This window comes from Macrobrachium nipponense, chromosome 36 (genome assembly GCF_015104395.2).
Source record: "Macrobrachium nipponense isolate FS-2020 chromosome 36, ASM1510439v2, whole genome shotgun sequence".
NCBI lineage: Eukaryota > Metazoa > Arthropoda > Malacostraca > Decapoda > Palaemonidae > Macrobrachium > Macrobrachium nipponense.
The window spans coordinates 33213988-33236664 of record NC_087220.1 but is presented as its reverse complement, the minus strand read 5'-3'; the positions used below and the strand labels follow the sequence as shown (position 1 = coordinate 33236664).

The following is a 22677-nucleotide window of genomic DNA, read 5'->3' as shown; positions in this document are numbered from 1 at the left end:
TGCACGGATGACGTGCCCGAGAGTTATTTTCGGGACAAATTCATAGAAAACGTAGTTTACGCCACTGGGTCAACAGATGATGAATCTCGCAGAAAACGCAAACCCCACTCCGATAGCTGATGCGCATTCATAGCTACTACTAAGCGTCTAGTGCATCAATTGAGGTCGAAGTGCCTCCGAGATCACAAGTACTATAGGTGGTCCGACGAGTTTGTACTCTCCCGTCGATTTTTTGGCGTTTGTATGTACATTTTGTTTTTATTTAGTGTTTTTATGTGCAAGCATGTGAATATATTATATTGTGAATACGATTTCAAGTGTTTTTTTATATAAATTTATTTGTTCTTTCAGAAGAACAATGGCGTCACGGGGCAGGAAGGAGTTCGTGACTCCCAGCAAGGTTCACGGGCTTCTATTCGATAATGACACTGATTTATCTGAAAGTGAAGTGGAACCTTGAAGTTCGCCAAAACTAGTGTTGAAAAGGCGTCATTTAGTGAATTATGACGAGGAGAGTAGTGGTGAATCTGGCGAGGAGATGCAATGGGACAAAGGCAACAAAAGCTTTATCAAGGCTGTTGCTGGTGAGAAGAAACGAGCCAGTGACCCAGTTCCATTGGAAACGACAACCCTTACACCCTCTAACCCATGCGTGTGTATACCCTAGAATATCTGAGCCGCTGTCAGGTATCAGTTAGGTGCGGGGCACAAACAAGCCTTCGTCCATACCAAGGAGCGGTGTTTCAAGGAGGACCAGAGGAGTATCGCCACCCCACCCCCCCCACCCCGGCCCACCATCAGCTACACCGTAGTTGAGCTGGCCTTGCTACCTGTCCATCAGCTTTTCAACAGGGGACTTGCAACATTGCGACAGGTAGCAAGAAATAAGTCTCCCTAGCAGTCCAAGAGAAGCAATAAGGAGTGAGTACCCAACTAAAACATTATTTTTTTTAAATTTCAGAAATAATTATGACTTTTCTGTAATATATATATATGTGTGTGTGTGTGTGTGTGTGTGTAAAATAATCATATATTTCTGTCTTTCAGTATAATAATCGTTTCCGTATAATTGAATTTATGTGAAAAAAAAACATTTACGTCTTTGACCTTCAATGGCTCCTATGGATTTATATAGCAAATTTATTCAGCTTTCTACCAATGTGTTCATTTTTTCTAGCATTTTTTATTACCGAGTAATATTTTCAGCAGTATATTCTTTTGGATACGTAATTTGACTGAATATGTAAATCGAGAATATCTATATTAATCTCTTTTATTTGATTATTCCCGTTATTTTTTTTTTTTTATTGGGCTTGTTCTCCTATTTTCTTATCCTTTTCATGATTGCATAACACAATTTACTCAGACCTAGCTATCTCAAGTCAAAAAACAATAATAAAACATCAAACGAATATAATTTTGTATTTTTTGTCTAATTCCTTGCCTATTATCCTGTTTCATCAGAACACGTTGGAAAGCTGTGGGAGTCAAACTGACGAATACATTAACAAAGGCTTACATTCATAAAAGCTTTCTTGGATTAATTTTTCTGTAGCTATTCATTTCTGTTATATAGAAATTAATTAGGATTAATTTCACATGTAAAGGTAGACCTACTGCCATAAGCGTATTATAAGTAGTTGATAGGATAGGAGAATGCAAGATGAATCTCTCATTTAAGTCTATTTCCGATATTTTTTATAAAATAAAAATCTACCGCTATAATCCGGGTTTGTTCTTTGACAACTGCAACAATTATACCTACAGGGTGTAACACGAGTTTGCAAATATTTTGGGACATGAAAGAAAAAGTAATTTTGAGGAGGAAATGGTCTATAAACGTGAAATAAGGTTTCGGTTGTCAGTCAGGGGAATTTTAAAATAACCGTTACCATGGTGCTGCTTTCATGCCATGGAATTCTTAGCGCGAAGTCGGAGTAGCCTGAAACGTTGGAGAAACGGTGGTGCCACATAGGAGTGATGGCCGGATTAGGCCGATTTGAATAAAGTATCTCCCAGTAAAATGTATCATTTAGGTTATGAAGAAAACAAATGCTTGCTTCATTAAATATGTTTCCCTACCATCGATCAACGGTAATTTCCTTAATCATTAGACTTATTCATAAGACACCTATCAAAGATTTCAAGTGTATTTTTAAAAATCTCTCCCTCTCCATCTAAAGTATTCATCAGACACCAGTCATAGGCGTAGAGACCTAGTCATGATTGCTGGTTCAAAAATATCGTGACCAGGCGCTAGAATTAAAAATTCATAAATGAATGTTGCTCTTCAACATTTACACTACTTGTATTGTCTTGCTCTCTTGTGGTGCTTCCAGCAGTCCACTTCTAAGCCCATTTTCTAAATTTTGCCGTTCTCCAAACAATTTGGTTCATCTATGTATGATTCTCTTCAGTATATTGAGCTTTCTTGATATCTCTCTAACAGGAACTTGCACTTAATGCAGTGCAATAATTGTCCATCGCTCAAAGGAGGATGTTTCTTAGACCGATAAATGACACATTGGCATTTTCTGCGCACATCACGACTTTGAAAGCAACAGAGTGAGGTCGCATGGTTCACACTGTGAGGTTATCATTTTTTATAGCATATTGTGAGTTTCCTATGTTTTCTGAGAAATTTAACAAATGGAATCGTTCAACTGCTTTCCACTTAATATTAAAATGATAATGTAAGGACTTTATGATGTTTTTTATCACTTTGTTTCGTTCACGTCAATTTTGCTGTATGGAAAATAGTTTTAAGCAATAACATAACATGATGTTCTAAACTGTTTTTAACGTCATTACATAAGATTTCTTGCATCTTTGAAAAGAAAAAATAGATTAATAGGGCATGAATCGTGCGTCAGGCAGGTGAACGAGAAATTATGGAATTCTGCCACAACTTATTTGAGCGTCTGTACAATAGGAAGTTAACCATATCGAAAGTATGTTTTCATACCAGAGTATAGAAGGGACTGCATTGTCAGTAAACAACAGTCCAGATGATCAGTGCTTCATGAATAGGAAAGAATTTCCATGTTCATGAGGTAAGAAATGTAATTGATTAACCAGGATGTAAAGGATTATTATATTTTCCGCAAATATGACATCTCTGGACACATATTATATTTTAAAAGTGAAGTAAATTTTACAAAGATCAGTTTCAATAAAAAAAAATTGCGACTACTTTCGGAAAATTGACGCAAAATCGGCATATGTTATGTGATCTCAAACGGAATGGAGAGAGATACACTAATTTCACCGGATTCTGCCTTCGGTACTCATAACAACCAGAAACATATTGTCACTTACTTAGCAGCTGTAATAGACGATGAGCGTGAAGTCTACACTCGGCACCTGCAGGTTGGCTGGTGCTTCCCATTCACTGGATATATATTCACTATAGGTTCTGAAGGCAATGCAGGTGGTGGTATGTGACTCCGCCTCTTCAACACCCACACGCTTAAAAAGCACCAATCAAATTTTGGAATTTTTCAAGGGCAAAACATCCATATAATTACCCTAAACATCTGGTTTAGCCGACAAATAAAACACACACATATATATATATATCTATATATATAATTATATATATATATATATATATATATATATATATATAATATATATATATAGATACATAGATAGAGAAGTGACAAGTAAACAGCCAGTTATATATTAAGATAATATTTGTTCCCCAACACGTTTCATAACATCATTTTATATCTTCAATACTACAAAAGAACAATTAAAAATAAATTAAAGTGCATGAAAAACAACTACTTACAGCAACAGAAATTAAAAATTAATTTTAAATTACCGTTAAAACTTAAAAAGCATTTACACAAACAGGAGAGTTAAAAAAAAGTCCCTATCGTAGGAAAAGTTGCATACTGGGTGATAAAGTACGGTGGCAAAAAACAAAAATTATTTAGGCCAAGTACAGTTAAACACAGGAAGTGTGCGAGTTCAATTTGGGGGCTAACTGCTTAATAAAGTGAGATTCAAGAGTAGGCAGTTCATAAGAATGGTTTCTGATATCAGAAAATTGGGGATTGGACAGCCTTCAACCTGTTCGATGACTGACACCTTTATGATAATCGGCTCTGACCTTCAGCAATCGTTTATTCGATCCGACATAGATCCCCGAATCACATTCGGGGCAAGCATATTTGAAAAGTATTTGTGTAAAAATTCAACTTCTTTATGAAAAGAAGCCCAGCACGAAAGTATCAAAACGATCACCATACCTTGAAAACAAAACGTCTAATAAGGGTAACTGATTAGGAGCCTCTCTTTCTAAAGTAAAATTAATTTGCTGCGAGCACTGGGGCCCTGGGACCCATCCCCATGCCTAACGTTTCTTGACTCAGTTCCTTGAGTTCTTCGGCCAAACTGGATTCGGCAGAGTCGTTACTCCAGAACTGGCTACCTGCTGATGGAGGGGGAGGGGATGAGATAATGGTGTTCGTGATAGGCTCACAAGTAGTGTTGACTGATTCCGGGATGGTTGTGAAGCTGCCCCATTGTGTACCCTAGAGGATTCCTATTGGAATCAGCTCTTCCTCGACTGCTGACATTGGTAGTGGTGATAAGGCAGAGGAAGAAAGGCGACTTGGACTGAGAACTCTGCAAGGGAGACTCGAGTCTTGCCTTGGCACTGGCACTGAGGCTGTTCCTGGCATAGTGAGAGAATTCGAACGGCTCAGTGTCCATGATGAATGAAGCATGGCACTGCCTGGTACCTTCAAGTGGACCTGACTGTGTAGAAGTAGATCTTGGAGGAAGTAGAATTGGTGTGGAGCTATGTAAAGGTGGGGCCCCTGAGACTGTAAAAATGTAGAAGACTTAAAATCTTGTCCTAGCTGGACATCATAACCTCTTGGAATATAAGTAGATACTGCCGTAGCACTTACTCTAGAGCAATGAGGTCATGTGACTCTCAACTGGACAGTAGGCAAGAACCTTGATGCCTATCAACACGAGCTCTGTAACGAATTTTATCCTCTCAAATGATGTGTGATCGAAGGCATGGACTTGGTGGGTAGGATAGCAACCTCTGGAAGGTGCCACAAATATAGGGCCCTGAGCTGGAGAGACCTACAACTGAAGGATTTGTCACTGCACTTTACAATGGCAGTAACCACAGCTTTCTCGGAGCATCCTGACCATGGAGCGGTGTGCCTATGCACTTTGCACGAATCACAGAAACTCTTGCTGAAATCATTCTTGGGCCTGTTGTTTTGATTCCGATGGTTGTTATTCTTATTATGTTGGAGAGTCCCAACATAATAAGATTCCACTAAATAACAGTTAAACTGGATTGTAAATTAATGTCACGTAGGCGCGAAAACCTCAACGCGAATTGGCGTGGTAAATTGCATTTGGCAAATAAAAATGTATATCGGATTTTATCCATATCGATGAGGAGAAAAATAAAATGTAATTTACCAACACAAATCCTTGGTCTTGTCTTACCCTTCGACGCTCGTTTGAAATGCTTAGAAAGCCTTATTGTATTATGTTAAAGCTAGCATCGGAAACAATAATGATTAAGGGAAGACGGAAAGAACCAAACAAATAAAAAAAAATATCTGTGCAGTTGCACAAATGTGTTACACAAACTTCATAGAATTGCCTGAGATGCTGATATAGCAAAAGGCAAAGCTCCATTATACCCTTGAGTATGAAGTTTTTCTCACCACCTAAGCTAGATGATCAGGCCTTGGGACAGGGAAGTGTCTGGCTCTCACTGGCCAATGAATGAACGAGACAATGCGAGAACTTACATAGACAGAAAAAAAACAACACACGTGCCTAGTAGCTGCCCTTCATTTATACAAGTCAATCATTTTATTTACCTGATCTTATTATTTCTCTTTAATATAGGATGGAAGTGTTGACTAAATTTACGCTAACATTATAGTTATAATTGAACTTAAGAAAAAAAAAACGTGCGGATTCTCTTTACACACCTAACTAACAAAAATCTCTTCACGACACGAGATTTCACGAGTTCCAGTGGAAAATCATGAAATATAGCACTGGTTTTGTTTTGTATATATATCACTCCCTAAATACCTATGGGCTTCATGCAGTAACACTTAAGAAAAAGATAAGGTTAAAATTCTCTCTCTTTAGGATCCTCATATTTGCACTCTAATGGTAGTCAGATTTTTTTTCACCCTTAACTATAATACCTAGTGAAATAAAAATAATACTAAATAAGAAAAATAATAACTCTTTACCAGCTGGGGAGATTTGGATGATCTTGCCGCACACTCGGAAGAAAGTAAATTCGCACTTAAGAATTCAGGTTCGTTAAACACTCGTGACATCGGTTTAGCAATTGCTTCTGCATGGAAACTGTTATTGAATGAAATTTACTCACGATTTTCAAGCGATTCTATGGGAGGTCACCATTTTATGTTTCTAGTTCTAAATGTGTCTGAAAACTGAGGTAGTACCTTACTGACGCTCCTAAAAGGCCTTGTTAGAAAACAGAAACATAATAAAATATGGCTGAAGGCCGATATCAATGGAGGGGAAAATTTTATACAACTCTAGAGATTTAGTTTTAACTGGAGTATATTTACAGTAAATTACTTGAGTAAGCAATTGACCCCTTAAGGGTGATAGGGATTCGCAATGGTCCAGAAATGGAAAAAGGTTGATTGAAGGTCAACCGGGACACGTGGGTGGAAACTGATCCAGGCATGGAATAAGATTAGCATATAGCAAATTGCTCAATAATTCCAGGCATCATTTCCAAGGGGTTCCAGAAGAGATATGTGCATTTGTAAAGAGACTTCATTCCAGTATCAGTGCTAAAGTGATAGACACGTGGGGAATGTTAAACACAATTCTCTCTTTTTATTTCACATCAAAGTCCACTCATAGGGATATAGAATGACTGGGAGTTTACACAGAAAAGAATACTGCTTTATCTTATTATCTAATGAAATGTTTATCACGAAGCAACAATGCTACTTCCCGATGTAGCAGAAGCTTGTCTAGATGGGAATATCACGATAATATTTAACATCATTACAAGCGTCATAAGGGGAATTTTTTACAGTGCCATTGGTAGCAATGGGGGACTGTGTTACAATACCCAAAATAGTGAATACAATGCTGAGCCAATAGGGAAAGTGTTGCCTTACAAAAATGAAAAGGAAGTACAGACAAGAGACAAAAAATGGTAACTGATCTTGGCTTCTCCGAATTGCAGGCTGAAGTTTCCTCACTATAGACAATAAATGAACATGTGAGGGTCCCCAGAGGAGAGGGAGAGCAAAAGGGGGGAGAGGTACGATCGTTATGACCGCTGGAGAAATTTTAATTCCAGTTTTCACTTTCCAACATGTGCTCTGCCCAAGGTCGACTGCACACCTGTGGGGGTTAATTTCAAGGGAAGTCAATCGAAATGAGCAAAGAAGTACTCAAAGAGAATGGTTGCTGGTGAAGAGGGGCGAGTAAAAAAAAAAAAATCTTAATTTCTTTCTACAATGAGTTATTTTGCCTTGGTTCTGGCTTAAATCTTGAACAATATAATTATGAGGAACCAGATATTTTGGGTAATTATCTCGATGTATTGGCCTTGAAAGGGATCCAGATTTGATTGCTGCTTGTCTAGCGTGTGGGTTTTGAACTCTCTTATCACCACCTTCACCGCCTTTTAAATCTGTTTTTTTTTTTCTTTATCAAGATGCCACGAAAATCCTGTGGAATTCAGGTAAAAACTAGAAACTCATATTTCTCGAGTCAGACAAATTAAGCAACAATATCTGTAGTCTTCAGCGATATCAAAGACCTGTTTGTTTACAGTAACTAATGAATATAAGAAAGAGCATAATATATTATTATTTGATGACTTGAACATAAAAATCCTGAGGAATTTAGGTAAAAAATAGGAACTTATATTATCTAAATCAGACAAAAGGAAGATGTCACTGTTTATTTAGAAAAAATTATGTGTGTCCTCAATGGCCCTGCACATTTTGAAAAGGTCCTGCATACCATATAGTATAAACGCTTATTTGCCTCTGGTTGCATTTTTGGTGACGTATATGGTTTACAAATATCCCCGAAAATATTCTAGGGCCGGTTTCATTTTTATCAATGCATCAACTTCAAACGTATAAAAATTCATGATCCCTTATATAGAGGAGTGGGCCAGGAATTTATATACCCTAGACAATTACCATATATTTTATGATAATATGGACAGTTTTAGCTTGAGAAAAATTACTATCAGGTAATCTTAGACATCGAAGTACATCCAAGTTTATTGATAGGTTAAATCTCATTGTTTAGGATATATTAGGATATAATAATGAGTACTATAGACAACAAGAGAGATTAGCCTAGGGTTATCAGCTTCTCTGGCCAACGTATTTCATGAGACTGAAAGGTCAGATAACTTTCCCATAAGTTTAAAGTCCATCTTCCATCGAAGGGACGTTGACGGTACCTTTGTTATAGAAAAAAGAGAGGGGGGGGGGAGGTTGCCATGAATATATATATATATATATATATATATATATATATTATATATATATATATATATATATATATATTCTTTATAATATATATTGGTCACGATATCATTTTATATAATTTGATATCGTTTGATGCAAAATGAAACTGAAAAATTCCACCTGGTCTTTTGAGAAGGTTCTTTAATTTTCGGGAAAAAAATCCCATTCAAGTAATCATCGCTGATAAGGAATTTCTTAAGGTACGTACTACTTTGTGAAAAATGGAGTAAATCGATGACAACCTGTAGGCTCTAAGAAGTATAAATTGCTGATATTGATCAGTTTGTACCTTAGATTACATTCACTTCAGATGTTTCAGCCAAGTCTAAAGAAAGCTGGTTTCCTGTAGATTTCCATTTCTACGTCCTAAGAAGTTTCGCGTTTCTTATAGATATGAAAAGGCATTAGTTTTGTCATCATTCATATTCTCCATATTAAGTTCAATATTTTGCATGTTTTGAATTTGAACTGCTCTTTTTTCTATAACAAAGGTACCGTCAACGTCCCTTCGATGGAAAATGGACTTTAAACTTATGGAAAAGTTATCTGACCTTTCAGTCTCATGAAAATATAAGAATACGTTGGCCAGAGAAGCTGATAACCCTAGGCTAATCTTCTCTCTCTCTCTCTCTCTCTCTCTCTCTCTCTCTCTCTCTCTCTATATATATATATATATATATATATATATATATATATATAATATATATATATTATATCTTATATATATATATATATATATGTATATATATATATATATATATATATATATATATATATATATATATATAATATATGTATATATATATGTGTATATGAAAATATAAGAATACGTTGGCCAGAGAAGCTGATAACCCTAGGCTAATCTCTCTCTCTCTCTCTCTCTCTCTCTCTCTCTCTATATATATATATATATATATATATTATATATATATTATATATATATATATATCTATATATATATATATAATATATATATATATATAGATATATATATATATATATGTATATATATATATATCATATATATATATATATATATATATCTATATATATATATATATATATTTATATAACTATATTAGTTTATATATATATTATAAATTAATATATATATGCCTTCACATGGAAAGAAATTTAATTTTAATTATCTTTTTTTTTATATTCAGTGTGGTAAATATATTTTTATGTTTTCGGTATAAATGAATATTCTCAACTCTCACAAAAACTGAAGATAGACAGTTGTCCGAAGCGTTGTTATAAAGAGAGTGAGTAAATGGGAAACAGAATTTTGAGGTTTGTTTTGGTATTCCAGTTACTCACCCGATTACGATCTCCTTCAACCTCCACCATGAAAGCCGAATGGTGATTTCGTAGCTGTTGGGTAATTATGAATCTTACCCAGTAATACATGCGATAGTAGGGCATAAAATGTCTGGTTATAAAAAAATACACACATACACACATACATACATATATATATACATACATATATATATATATATATATATATATATATATATATATATAAAGGTTTTTGCCATGAAGGAAAAAATGAAAAGCGAGATAGCCTGTGTAAAGGGTCGCACTAGACCGAAAGTGCTTGGCTATCTCGCTTTTCATTTTTTCCTTCGTGGCAAAAACCTTTATTTATATATAGCATCACGTTTTATATACTTCGTGATCAAGTTATTTATATATATTATATATATATATATTATATATATATATATGTATATATATATATAGATATATATATATATTATATATATATATATATATATATATATATATATATATAATATATACATATATATATATATATATATATATATTATATATATATATATATAATAATAGATATATATATATATATATATATAGATATATATATATATATATCTATATATAAATATATATCTATATATATATGTGTGTGTGTGTGTGTGCGTTTATGTGTATACACTTCAGATAACTGCCCATCTTCAGGATTTGTAAGACTTAAGAACGTACATTGATACTCAAAAGCATAAAAGATGTATATTCACCAAACTTAATTGGATAAAAAATTAACTCAAATTAAAATTCTTTCCTGTCGAATGCATAGTTATATATAGGCTTTAAAGTTATATATTTAAATTAAAATATATATTGGTCATGAGTTGTACTTTTCTCTGATATTATTTTATGCAAAAGGAAACTGAAAAATACCTTCCAGTCTTTTGAAAAGGCTCTATATACATAATATATACTATATTTGTACATATGCATATTGATTGATTAGTTCTTGCTGGCGTCGCAACGACAAAGTCATTGACGCCATATATATGCATATATGTATATCTCTATGAGTCTTTCTGACCCTCATTTATTCATTAGTTTTTTTTTTCTCCACCCAAAATCATAGGAATAACTGATGGAAATTTTAGACAAGGAACTTAAAGAAAATTTTAGAATAAGGAATTATTCAATATAGGAAGGAAGCAAAAATAATTCTTTTAGAAGGAAATTCAGACATTTATACGTCGCCCTTTCCCACCAATCTACTGCTTTCTTTGACTGTCCTGTGACTCATCTTTTGTCTGTTCCAAACTCGCTGACCTTGAAATTATCTCCACAGGTATCTGCTGGACCTTAGGCAGAAGCACATGTTGGACAAATGAACAGACCTGGACAAATGATCACTGGAACAGAGGTCATAAAACAGGAAGGCAACAGATGAGCGACCTTGCAATTTCTCCAGCTGTCCCACCATTCACACTTCTCACCAGGGTACTCTAACCCACACCCCCTACTCCCTTTGCTCTCCCACCCCTCTGGAGGCCGTTCCATTAGTTCAATAGTGCAACCCCATCGCCATTGGCTGTGCAATTCAGAAGTCAAGACCAGCCCACTGACCAGTTACTGTAATGGAGTAATTTCGAGTTCAGTCAGTTACAGTTTTTTCCCCCTTGTCTGTACTTCCTTTTCATTTTTCCAAGGCGACTTTCCCCTTGTGATTCATCATCACATTCACTATTTGGGTCACTGCAACCTAGTCTCCCCATTATTACTTTTGATACTGTAAATAATTCTCCTTGTGTTGTTACTAGTGATATTGAATTTAGTTGGGATATTCCTATTTAGATTAGCATCCGCTACATCAAGAAGTAAAGTTTTTATTCATGCTAAGCTCCCCCTCAATTAATAAAGCAATGCAATTTTCTCTTCTGTGCAATCACCTAGAAATTCTATATTCCTGTGAGTGGGCCTTGATGTGAAATAATACGAGAGAACTGTGCATGATGCTTCCCCAAGTGTCTATCACCTTAGCATTGACCTAGATGACCTCATTCAACTGCATTTCTTTTCATCTCTGGACCATTGAGAGTCCACGCCACCCTTAAAGTGTAAATTGCTTACTCACGTAATTTGCTGTAAACATACTAAATCTCTAGAGTTTATATAATTTTTTCCTTCATTAACCCTTGCCTTCAGCTGTAAAGTTTGTAAGCATGATTCAGTTCATTAACAGGTCCTTTTAGAAGTTTCAGACACCGAGAACGAGAAAAAAATTAAGTAAATTAGCCCACACTTATGTAAGCTGTGCAGTAATTAAAAAATTTTACAAGACAGGAGCTTTCATCTACCTGAACAGTAGGCCTCAGTAGCCGTACTGATCTTTTCTTTTTAAAGATACAAATACATAATGTCACGGAAGACAGAAAAGACGCTAGAACAGTCATAAAAGGAGCAAACAACAAAAGCAAACTATCAGAAACATGTTATTCAATCGTTGATCCGCAGTCTAGCCATAGACGAGTGGATTGCCCTGGTTGAATGGCTTCATCTGCCTGTTCGGCTCTTCCCTCGTCCATCCCATCACTATCGGTACCTGCATTGGGGGCTCCTCCTTCCAATCTTATACCCAATGCCTGATTCCCCATAATGACAATTATTATAATCTTTACACGGTACCATATAAACCCCAACGTCCTTTTTCCTTTATTTTTCATGATTCCTAATCAACTTTGATTCCAATGAGCTATTATACCTAAAAGCTAAAGCCAACCTATTTCCATGCTGTCTTTTAATAAATGTTACACCCTTTTTAAACTATGATGATAAGGAAGAGGAATACACCGACTACTTTTGAATTCATGTGTCCCGGTCGGTGGAGTATAAACGGTTTTTTATAGCCTTTGGAGATGCTTGGTCAATAAAATATTTTGGATATCCAAGTCTCGTGAAATCTCATATGTTCCATTTCCTTATCAATGTACTGTGGATCACAAATCCGGAGCCCCCTCGTTACTATGATCGCATTAGATTTTATACATTGGCTCTGGTATGGATAAAATAATTTATATTTCTGTGTTGTCTTTTCTGTATACACTAAATGTAAAGTTAAAAGTAACAGGTTATGGTGAACCAGAGCGTCTAGAAATAATAAATTATTTTGACCTGAAATTCAACTGAAAAGTTAATGGATGGCATGAAATTATTAACAAATTCCAAAAAACGGTTCAACTAAACACTATTTAAAAGTAAAAAAATAAAATCTCGTCAACATATCTGACCCATAAAAAGGCTTAATGTCCTCAGGACAACGTCTAACTAAATCAACTTCAAAAAATTCCATGCATCAATTAGCCGAAATAGGAAACAACGGTGACCCCATAGCTATTCCGAAGTTTTGTCGATGTCCCTGCCCTCTAAAAGTAAATACAGTTGAGCTAACACAAAGCTGAATTAAATCAGTTAAAATGTCAACAGGAATTTTTGTATTAAAGGTACCCTCCCTTTCTTTTTCCTTGAGTTTGTTTAAAACGAAAACATATGGGACATTTGTAAATAATGCATAAACGTGTTTGAGTTTAATAAATCATTTACCCAGGACAATGAATTTTGAAATGATTTTATTCTTGAAAACTATAAATATTAGAACAGATGTTGTTTGCAACACTCGTACTGCCCAGGTTGTCGTCTTTCTCTCGCCCAGGCATTAGAATGAAGAGCCCCAGTGTAGGTGCCAATGCTGATGGTATGGACGAGGGAACAGCCGAACAGGCAGATGAAGCGATTCAACCACGGCGATCGGTTCGTCTTTTGGCCAGACAACAGATTAACAACAGAATAACACGATTATAAAAGTTAATTTTTGTTGTTTGCTTCATTTGAGAATGTTCTAGCGTCTTTTCTATCATTCGTTACATTGTGTATTTGTACTCTGGAAAGGAAAAATCAGTACGTCTGATGGGGTCTACTTTATATATATATATATATATATATATATATATATATATCTATATATATATATATATATATTTATATATATATATATATATATATATATGTGTGTGTGTGTGTGTGTGTGCGTGTGTGTGTGTGTGTATAGACATATATGTGTATATATGTATATTTTACATATATATTTCGTAAGATTTAATATGATATAGTTATATTGAAACCTAGTGTATTTTACCCCCTTCTCAATACTATTTGAGTCGGGGATTACTTCACAGGTGGCTCCGCCCTTTTGATACTAATTTATTCATTATGGTTCTGGCCTTTTTAGAGTAGAGAAAAGAACCTTTTAAAAAGATTTTATTCATCTCTATATTGATTGCTTTCAGGTAACTAAATGTATGAGGTGTCCTGACGGTTATGATTACTATGTGAGAAGTCTGTACACTTGTGCCATTTTTTTCCTCTCTCTCTCTCCTCTCTCCTCTGCTCAATTCCTCTCATCCTCTCTCCTCGTACTCTCGCTCTCTCTCTCTCTCTTATTTTACAATCGTAGATTTAATTCAAGGTCTCAAAGCTGCATTCCTCTTGATGCAATGTCAGTTTTGAGTATGATTAAATATGATCAATTTGAATTTTAATTAACTTTGACAATCAATTAATACACCTGCTAACGAATCTTATGATTACTTCATTCTTTTTCTCCAAGTTGGACCTTCCTTGGATGTCAGCTTCACTCCAGGTAATTTCGCTGTAAACACTGCGATATTAATTAAAAATTTATATGCTTTCCTGCGATTAAGCCTCTTTCTGTCTTCGTGAATAAGGATTGTTCCTAAAAGTAGAGGACCACTCTAGGATCCACCAACGATTTTGAATATCACTAGATTATTACACTCAACATTTTTTTCTACACAAATTAACACAGATTAAGAATAGTAATCCCACAAAGATAACAATAGAAATGATGACAAAATATTAATACAAAATTAAGCACAAAATATTATGCAAAGATACAATCATGATGATATAAATGAAATCCAGAAATTATGGAATTATGAGTATAATGTTCATCACTACGTTGAACACAGAAACAACAGAAAGAGAGAGAGAGAGAGAAAACATCACATTCATTCACGTTGAGCCTGAAACTGTTTATTGTACTGAACGCAGTCCTGGAAGGTTTCCGAAGGAGCTCCCGAAGGAATTAAGTTCTTAAGATCGGTTCACTGGTGTAGACGTTCACTTGGAATAAATAGACAAAATAACGGATACGTTTTTCCATTCATATGATAGATAAGAAGGAGCGTTCCCAACGTCGTGGTACCACTGTTTTGTTGAAAAATATCCTTTTTTAGGCGGTGACTGATATGGACACAAGAGTTCCTGATCAGGTGTGGTTCCAGTTACGGACAGTACCCAAGGTAGTGTTTAGGGCAAGCTATGTTCTATTTGTAAAAATTAATATGATGGTAATATCATATAACATTATTTCTTCAAGTGTTCTAGTTTAGATACGTTATTTCATTCTAAAGGTTTATATGTGCATTTTGATGTACTTTAGTTTGAACATTTTTAAGACCTTGCAATTTTTATAAGTGTATATGTTGTGGTAAAAAAACTTTTCTCTATCTATCTATCTATCTATCTATCTATCTATCTATCTATCTATCTATCTATGTATATATAACAAACCAAAACAAAAATAAAGCACCCATATCATAAATTGAAGTTAGCAGTAATCGAAAATAATATGTTTCCCTTTTTTTTTAGTTCACTAAGAAATTTTAAATGTAGGTAAATATTTTTTCTATACAGCACAGATACATAGTAAATTGATTGTTTTACATATAATTCATTACTATTTGTGTTAGGTATGACACAACAAAGTACAAAGAAACAAATGCAAAATATACCCGCGTGTCATAAGTTATATGTAAGTGATTCTCGTTTAAGTTACCTTTTTTTTTTTTTTTTTTTTTTTGATGACCATGAACTGCTAACTTTAAATATCTAATTTTGATTTATACGCTGAAAAAGCACTGTTATTCACTCTTCATATGGTGTATAATTAATTATTGTCTGTAATTCGTATAACACGACAACCCAGAAGTAGCCCCCCCCCCCCACCGCAAAATAAATAAATAAATAGATAAATGAATAAATAAACAAACCTACTCGTGTCAGGAAGAACTTCCGCATATGAGAAACTTTCACTGGTTACTCGCATTAAAAAATAAATAAATAAATAAACAAAATAAGTCAATTGAGACATCCATTTATTTTTTCTTTACATTTCTTGTAATACGTAACTTTTTGCGTTATGTATGACAAACACCTCCAAAATGTAAACATGATTGATTACCCATGTGAGCAGCCAGGGAGAACTTGCGCACAAAGAGAAATTTCACGAGTTACTTTCATTTAAAAATGTGCCAGATTAATGTAACTTGAGAAAGCTATTTTTTGTTTCCAATGATGTACAATTCAATGCATTGTGTTAGGTATGACGCAATATCCTAACCCCCTTCCAAAAATGAATAAACATTTACTCGCATGAGCAGCCAAGGAGAATGAATCCAAAATGAAAAAAATATCATAAGCTAGGACAAATTAATAATTATTAAGAACAACTGGCTAAAAATAGTAATATTTCTGAAAATGCTAATCAATATTATTATTATAGTAGTTTACCAAACCACTGAGCTGACTGTCAGCTCTCATAAGGCTGGTCCGAAGGCGTATAAATAATTACGATGTCTATAGGCCAGATGCCAAGCTTTGGGACCAAATGTTTCATTCGGTGTGATGGTGAATGACTGAAAAATAAAAAAATAAAAATTGCACAAAAGCACCCGCTTCCAGAAATACATAAAAATCTATAGTAAAATAAATAAAAAATATAAAAAATAAGAAAGAAATAAAAATCAGAATAAGTCAACTAATATTTTAAAACTGTGTTGCTTTTAAAATTCATTGAAGGACCTAAGGATTTTCGTATTTTCATCATTTATTTATATTTATGTATATCTTATCAACAAAATTACGGCTTCTCATGGACATCAAAATCGGAACGACTGAAAATGCAGAAGATTCTGTAAAAACTTCCTTCATTCATTTATTTCCAAAAGTTGACTTCGCTGCTGGTCATACTTTGGAAGCTTATACCACATAACCATTATTATCACGTTGCACTCTGAGCACTCGGGAGCTGGGTTCAGTTGGCTGCTCATTAAGTGTTCATTAGTCAGACGAGTGTGGCCCATTCGGAGACGTGTCAGAATTACTTGCCCATGTCTCTCTCTCTCTCTCTCTCTCTCTCTCTCTCTCTCTCTCTCTCTGATATGATGAACTCCATTTTCTAACACCAGGTGTTTTTAGTCAAATTTATTATTTTTAGGTTGTTCATTCCATATATATTGCCATTTATTTATAATACACATCTTTATATGTGTTAAATGAACACTAACAGGGATATTCACATTTGACCTTATCATATGGCTTGTTTTTTTTTGTGTGTGTTTTTTTTTTTTTTTTTTGGCTGTTTTATCTGCCCCTTCGTTTCCCTTGATCCCTAAAAATGACAAAATAATTTGATGATGTTTCTTTAAATATTTCTATGGTTGATTCAATTGCACACAACTCTGCTGTGAATACTGAAGCATTGTAGGCAGAGAAAACTGATGTATACGTGAACACAATAAAAAATGTAAAGTGCCTATCAAATATGATGATTTTATTACTGTGGGTCAAACCTCCAGGCCAAGTGAACTATTGATCCTTAAGGGTCTTTTCATTAAACAACTTGTTCCGAAGTTGAACAACCAGTCAATTATTGTTTTTGTATACATTCTTTTAATTTTTTTTTTTTTATTTTGCCATGGTAGGTCGACCCCAGTGCTCCTCAAATATTTTTTTTTACTTTATATTTTACTAATTTATCTATTTTTTTACATTCTGTCTGAAATTTTAATTAACATATGTGCTTTTAATTTCTCGTGTTGTTTTGTCAATTCTTAGTGAATTTTTACCTATGTGTGAAGTTTAGGTTTTCATTGAAACTAGTTTGTAAATGATTTTTAGACAATATTAAAATTAATTTAATTTGTATTGGTCACTATCTATTGTAAAGACCCTGATGATGCATTCTGCTGAATGCGAAGTGCTTCAGTTGGAATAAATTGTAATACTTCCCCTTGTTTGTTCCTGCTCCTGCTCCCGGTGCATTTATCACTTTGGCTGACTCGCCTACTTTCTCCATTCACGTGTATTATATCATCTTATATATATATATATATATATATATTATATTTATTATATATATATATATATATTTATCATATATATATATATATATATAGATATATACATATATATATACATATACATATAAAAGGTTCCAAATGAGATATTGTATCGGCAATCAGCAGGGTCCATCAAACACAAAAAAGTCCATGGTTTATTACAAAAACGTTTCGCACATAACTCAGTGCGTCTTCAGTCTGTAAAATTAAAAAATACTCATTAAGAATATTATAAATAACAATAAAATGTAAATAAAAACATAAAAAAAATTGAAAAACTTAGGAATTACCTTTACTTTAAAAAAGCATCACAAGAATGTGTCAAAAGTAAAAGAGAGACCCAGTGCCTAACAACCTGTTAGAGTGGAGAAGGAAGAACGAATGACCAAGACTGCAGACCTACCCAAGACTTCAGTTATGCTTATGCTAGATATAGAGGAGCAGCAGATACGTTGGAGTTTAGAGACGGAACCAGCCGTTAAATGTATAAAGACTCAAGGGTGGTGAGGTAGTTACTGTGGCTTGTACCACCAATAATAGAGAAATGTTTCATATCAACTTTTGACACATTATTGTGATGGTTTTTTAAAGTAAAGTTAATTCTTAATTTTTCAATTTGCTGATGTTTTAATTTACATTTTAACGTTATTTATAATATTTTTAATGAGTATGTTTTAATTTTACAGACTGAAGATGCACTGAATAGACCATGGACTTTTTTATGTGTTTGATGGAACCTGCTGATTGCCGATATATATATATATATATATATATATATATATATATATATATATATATATATATATATATATGTATATATATATATATGATATACATATATAATATACATATATATATATATATATATATATATATATATATGTATATATATATATATATATATATATCTATATATCTATATAAATAAAGGTTTTTGCCACAAAGGAAAAAATGAAAAAGCGAGATAGCCGAGTACTTTCGGTCCTGTTCAGACCCTTTACTAAGGCAAACTGATTTTACAGAGGAAGACATAGTCAAAAGAAGGCTTAATATCCAAACTGACACTACAAGATTAGCAATAAGGGCGATTTAACTCTACAGAAACGAGGAAACGCCTGAGGGTAGCCACACCTTGGAAGATACACGCAGTAAACAATTTATTCTTCCAGAAAACAGTACATTTTGAAAAAACAAGGAAGCATATACAATTTGAAATGGAATTTACACAAATTTTCCCACAAAATTATTATTAATGAAAAGACGAACGAAAATATAAATATATATATCGAGCAAGAGAAAGAGTGAGAGAGAATATCGAACCAGAGAGAGAGAGAGAGAGAGAGAGAGAGAGAAATAATAACTATATACATGTGGGACTAATTTATTAGTAGTTCATTTATTTTAAGGTCCTTCATAAACATCTTACAAATATATGGGTCCAAATGGTACATTCCCAGACTAAGATTTAGGTTGTTTTTATTAGTGATTTGTATAATTCCCGATTCCAGTAAATTTCTTGAAACAATTACCGAGGTATCACCCCAATTAATACAATGAGATTTTTCACTCAGATGGATGAACAGTGCATTTGAAGTCTGGGCTGTTCTAACTGAATACATATGCTGCTTAATACGTACACATAAATTTTTACTTGACTGACCAACGTAAAACGATGGGCAATCCTTACATAGCATCACGTTTTATATACTTTGTGATCAAGTTATTCATATAAATATATATATTATATATATATATATATATATATATATATATATATTTATTTATATATATACATAGCCTCCCCGATCCTGGTAAATGGGAAAAAGGTATTAAACGTAATTCGACCCTTCTATGCCAAATAGTCCTTTGGAGGTATTATAATTCTTGAATACAGCTGCCATAATGGCTAATGACTTTAGAATTACTTCCTTCAATTGCAATGGTGTTAAGTCGAAATTACTCGTTATTACTGAACAATGTAAAACTTACAATGTTATATTTTTGCAAGTGACTTGGCTATGTCCAAATGAACTGAATTTATTGAACTTTATTCATCATGAGCTTAACTCTTTTGCACCTTTATTTGTGAACACTCAGGATGGTGTGTTTGTTGGTCTCCTTTAATGGAAGTGTTAATATTTTATGGAATAGATCCCTTGTTCTCAGTGACAACGTAGTGCAATATGATGATGATAGGCTTCTAGGCCTTTCTATAACGTTTGATGGACCGCAATATTTCTGTATTGTATACATACTTTACGTTTGTCCTGATAACGAAAATGACTATGAAATGTTTACATTGGAAAAATTGCCTATATTGTTGACAGTCATGATGGAGCTGGTATTGTTGTGATTGGCGAGTTTAATGCTAATCCCAATATAATTCCTTTTATGCCGAGTTACAGCATAAAAGACCTTAACATGTCAGACACTACTCTGTTACCTTATGACATTTACTCATGTCAATAACGGGTTACTGTCGCGTTCTTAGCTGAATCATTGTATAATTTCACAATCGATGCATAATTCAATAACAGACATTAGAGCAGATGAGAATTACTGTGGATCGGAACCTTCCCAATCCATGTCACTTTTAATTTACAGACCTTGTCTCAACTTGCTATGTTGGCTAATAGAGAGAGAGAGAGAGAGAGAGAGAGAGAGAGAGAGATGAGTGGACCAATGCATAAATAAATTAGTCAACTGGCAGCTAACAACCGAGTGAATCGTTAGATAATAACTATTATTAGATAGATTGATAAGAACATCGTACAAAATATGTTTGAACTGAAGTAACTTTCAGAAAGAGAGAGAGAGAGAAAGAGAGATGAGTGGATCAATGCATAAATAAATCAGTCAACTGTCAGCTAACAATCGGCTGGATCGTTAGATATATACAACAATGTATATTATTAGATGGATAGATAGGCAGATCGATAGACAGATAAATAGATAGAAAAAAATCATACAAAATAAATTTAAATTGAAGCAACTGTCGGAGAAAGAGAAGGGAAGGTGACGGAAGGAAGAAAGAGAGGGTTGGCTGTGAAAGTGGGGGAGAGAGTAGGCAGAGCTATTTACTGTTGTGTTCGTATCCATTTCTGGCTAATCGAGTTTTTGCCTCTTGGTACAGGGGCAAGTGTCTTTATTACTTACAAGTAGTTATTCATGATACTCTTATAAATTACGGCACTGGGTGTAATACACTATTGCAAAATCTTGTACTGATACAAGTGTTCGTTACAGAGTTATTGCCAAAAAACGTGCTTGCACTGTCTGTGATACCCATACTAGCTGTTATTAGCGCTTCACGCCATCCAGCTAACAGGCCTCCTGCCTTCGGTCACAACACTGGGAAAGGGAAGAGATTTAATTTTCACACAACTCCTTATCCTACTGTGTCAATTTCTGTTAGGTCGTGATATCTTCATTAACAACTCTGCTCCAGTAGTCGACCCCTCTCTACCCTGCTGTAATTCCAGTCCCCATTCTTAACATCCTTTCCATTCCCATTCCTAGATCATGAATCTCATTTTGAATTTGCTTCCCAAATTCCCATTCTAGTGAACCGTGACCTATTGCAGTGATATAATTGTATCGTGCAGTGGTATAGTCATATTCTTGAATTGTGATTTAGTTGTATCTTGGCGACACGCAGTTATTCCATCCTGCCTGAATTTGATGGCTCACCTCTTGGTCAGTGCTTCCATATACTATCCTCTAATACGGACCCTAAGTACTTGAACATCTGTACTCTCTTTATTTCTTCCCCACCCAATCTTATGCTATTTCCGCTATCCTCAGTAATACAGGAACACATATATTCGGTTTTTGATCTTCTTATTCTCATGCCTCTCTCCTCTGAACACAACGCAATGTCATCTGCATATAATATGCACCATGGCACTGCTTCTCTAACATCCTTGGTCATTACATCCATTACGATGTTGATGATGAATGGGCTAAGAGCCGACCCCTGGTGTAATCCCACTCCCATCTCAAATTCATCTGGCTCTCCAACTCTACTCCTCACTCCAGTATACACATTCCTGTACATCTCCTGAATAATTCTGACATACTTTTCCGTTGTGAATGCTTTTAAGCTCTACTGTTGGACTGGAATTTTCTCAGTTTGGCCAACGAACACCAATAATCAGTTGAAAGTTACGACGGGAAAATATTACTAACAACAAGCTAGTAAGGTCACCATAGTTTTCAGTTTACTAAAACGAGAAAAAAGATATAGTCTCGCAAAAATCTAGGACTTCGTTCATCTGCGTTATGTAACCAAATGATGGAAAATTTTGCAAACTGAAGTTCGATTCGATGTTCATTTTGCTGAAAAGGTGAAGGTGAAGGAGACCCAAAACTATCTGGAAAAATGGGTAAAAAAGATAACCTGATTTATAAAAGAAAGGAGAATCTTTGTACTGGTCTCATAATACTTCTCACCGTCAGATTTTCCTTTCAATACAAAATCACCTGAATCAGCTGCTGATATGTACTGTAGTCTTCCATGACAGAGGGAGGGAGAGGAAGAATAAGAACCAAGCAGATGAGAGCGTTTTATTTGCATCACGTCTGTTTTCTATATATAACATGCT

At 34.3% G+C, this 22677-nt stretch overlaps 2 protein-coding genes across 3 annotated transcripts in view; both read right to left on the bottom strand.

Annotated features, from left to right (window-relative positions):
• The window catches only part of LOC135203307 (carboxypeptidase B-like), a 70544-nt gene extending 67152 nt beyond the window's left edge, over window positions 1-3392 (bottom strand). Inside the window, exon 1 of one of the 2 annotated variants that reach the window (XM_064233056.1) lies at window positions 3319-3392. The gene's annotated coding sequence lies outside the window, so the exon portion shown is untranslated. The remainder of the gene's footprint in view (window positions 1-3318) is intronic. The other variant, XM_064233057.1, reaches the window with a different exon arrangement.
• An 18378-nt stretch (window positions 3393-21770) lies between these two features.
• LOC135203398 (uncharacterized) lies at window positions 21771-22130 on the bottom strand. Its single transcript, XM_064233127.1, has one exon. The coding sequence runs from the start codon at window positions 22128-22130 to the stop codon at window positions 21771-21773; it is 360 nt and encodes a 119-aa protein (XP_064089197.1).
• Window positions 22131-22677: the final 547 nt, after the last annotated feature.

Bases quoted from the DNA above. Each gene is read 5' to 3' on its own strand.
- LOC135203398 (XM_064233127.1), bottom strand. From the start codon at position 22,130: ATGTACAGGAATGTGTATACTGGAGTGAGGAGTAGAGTTGGAGAGCCA.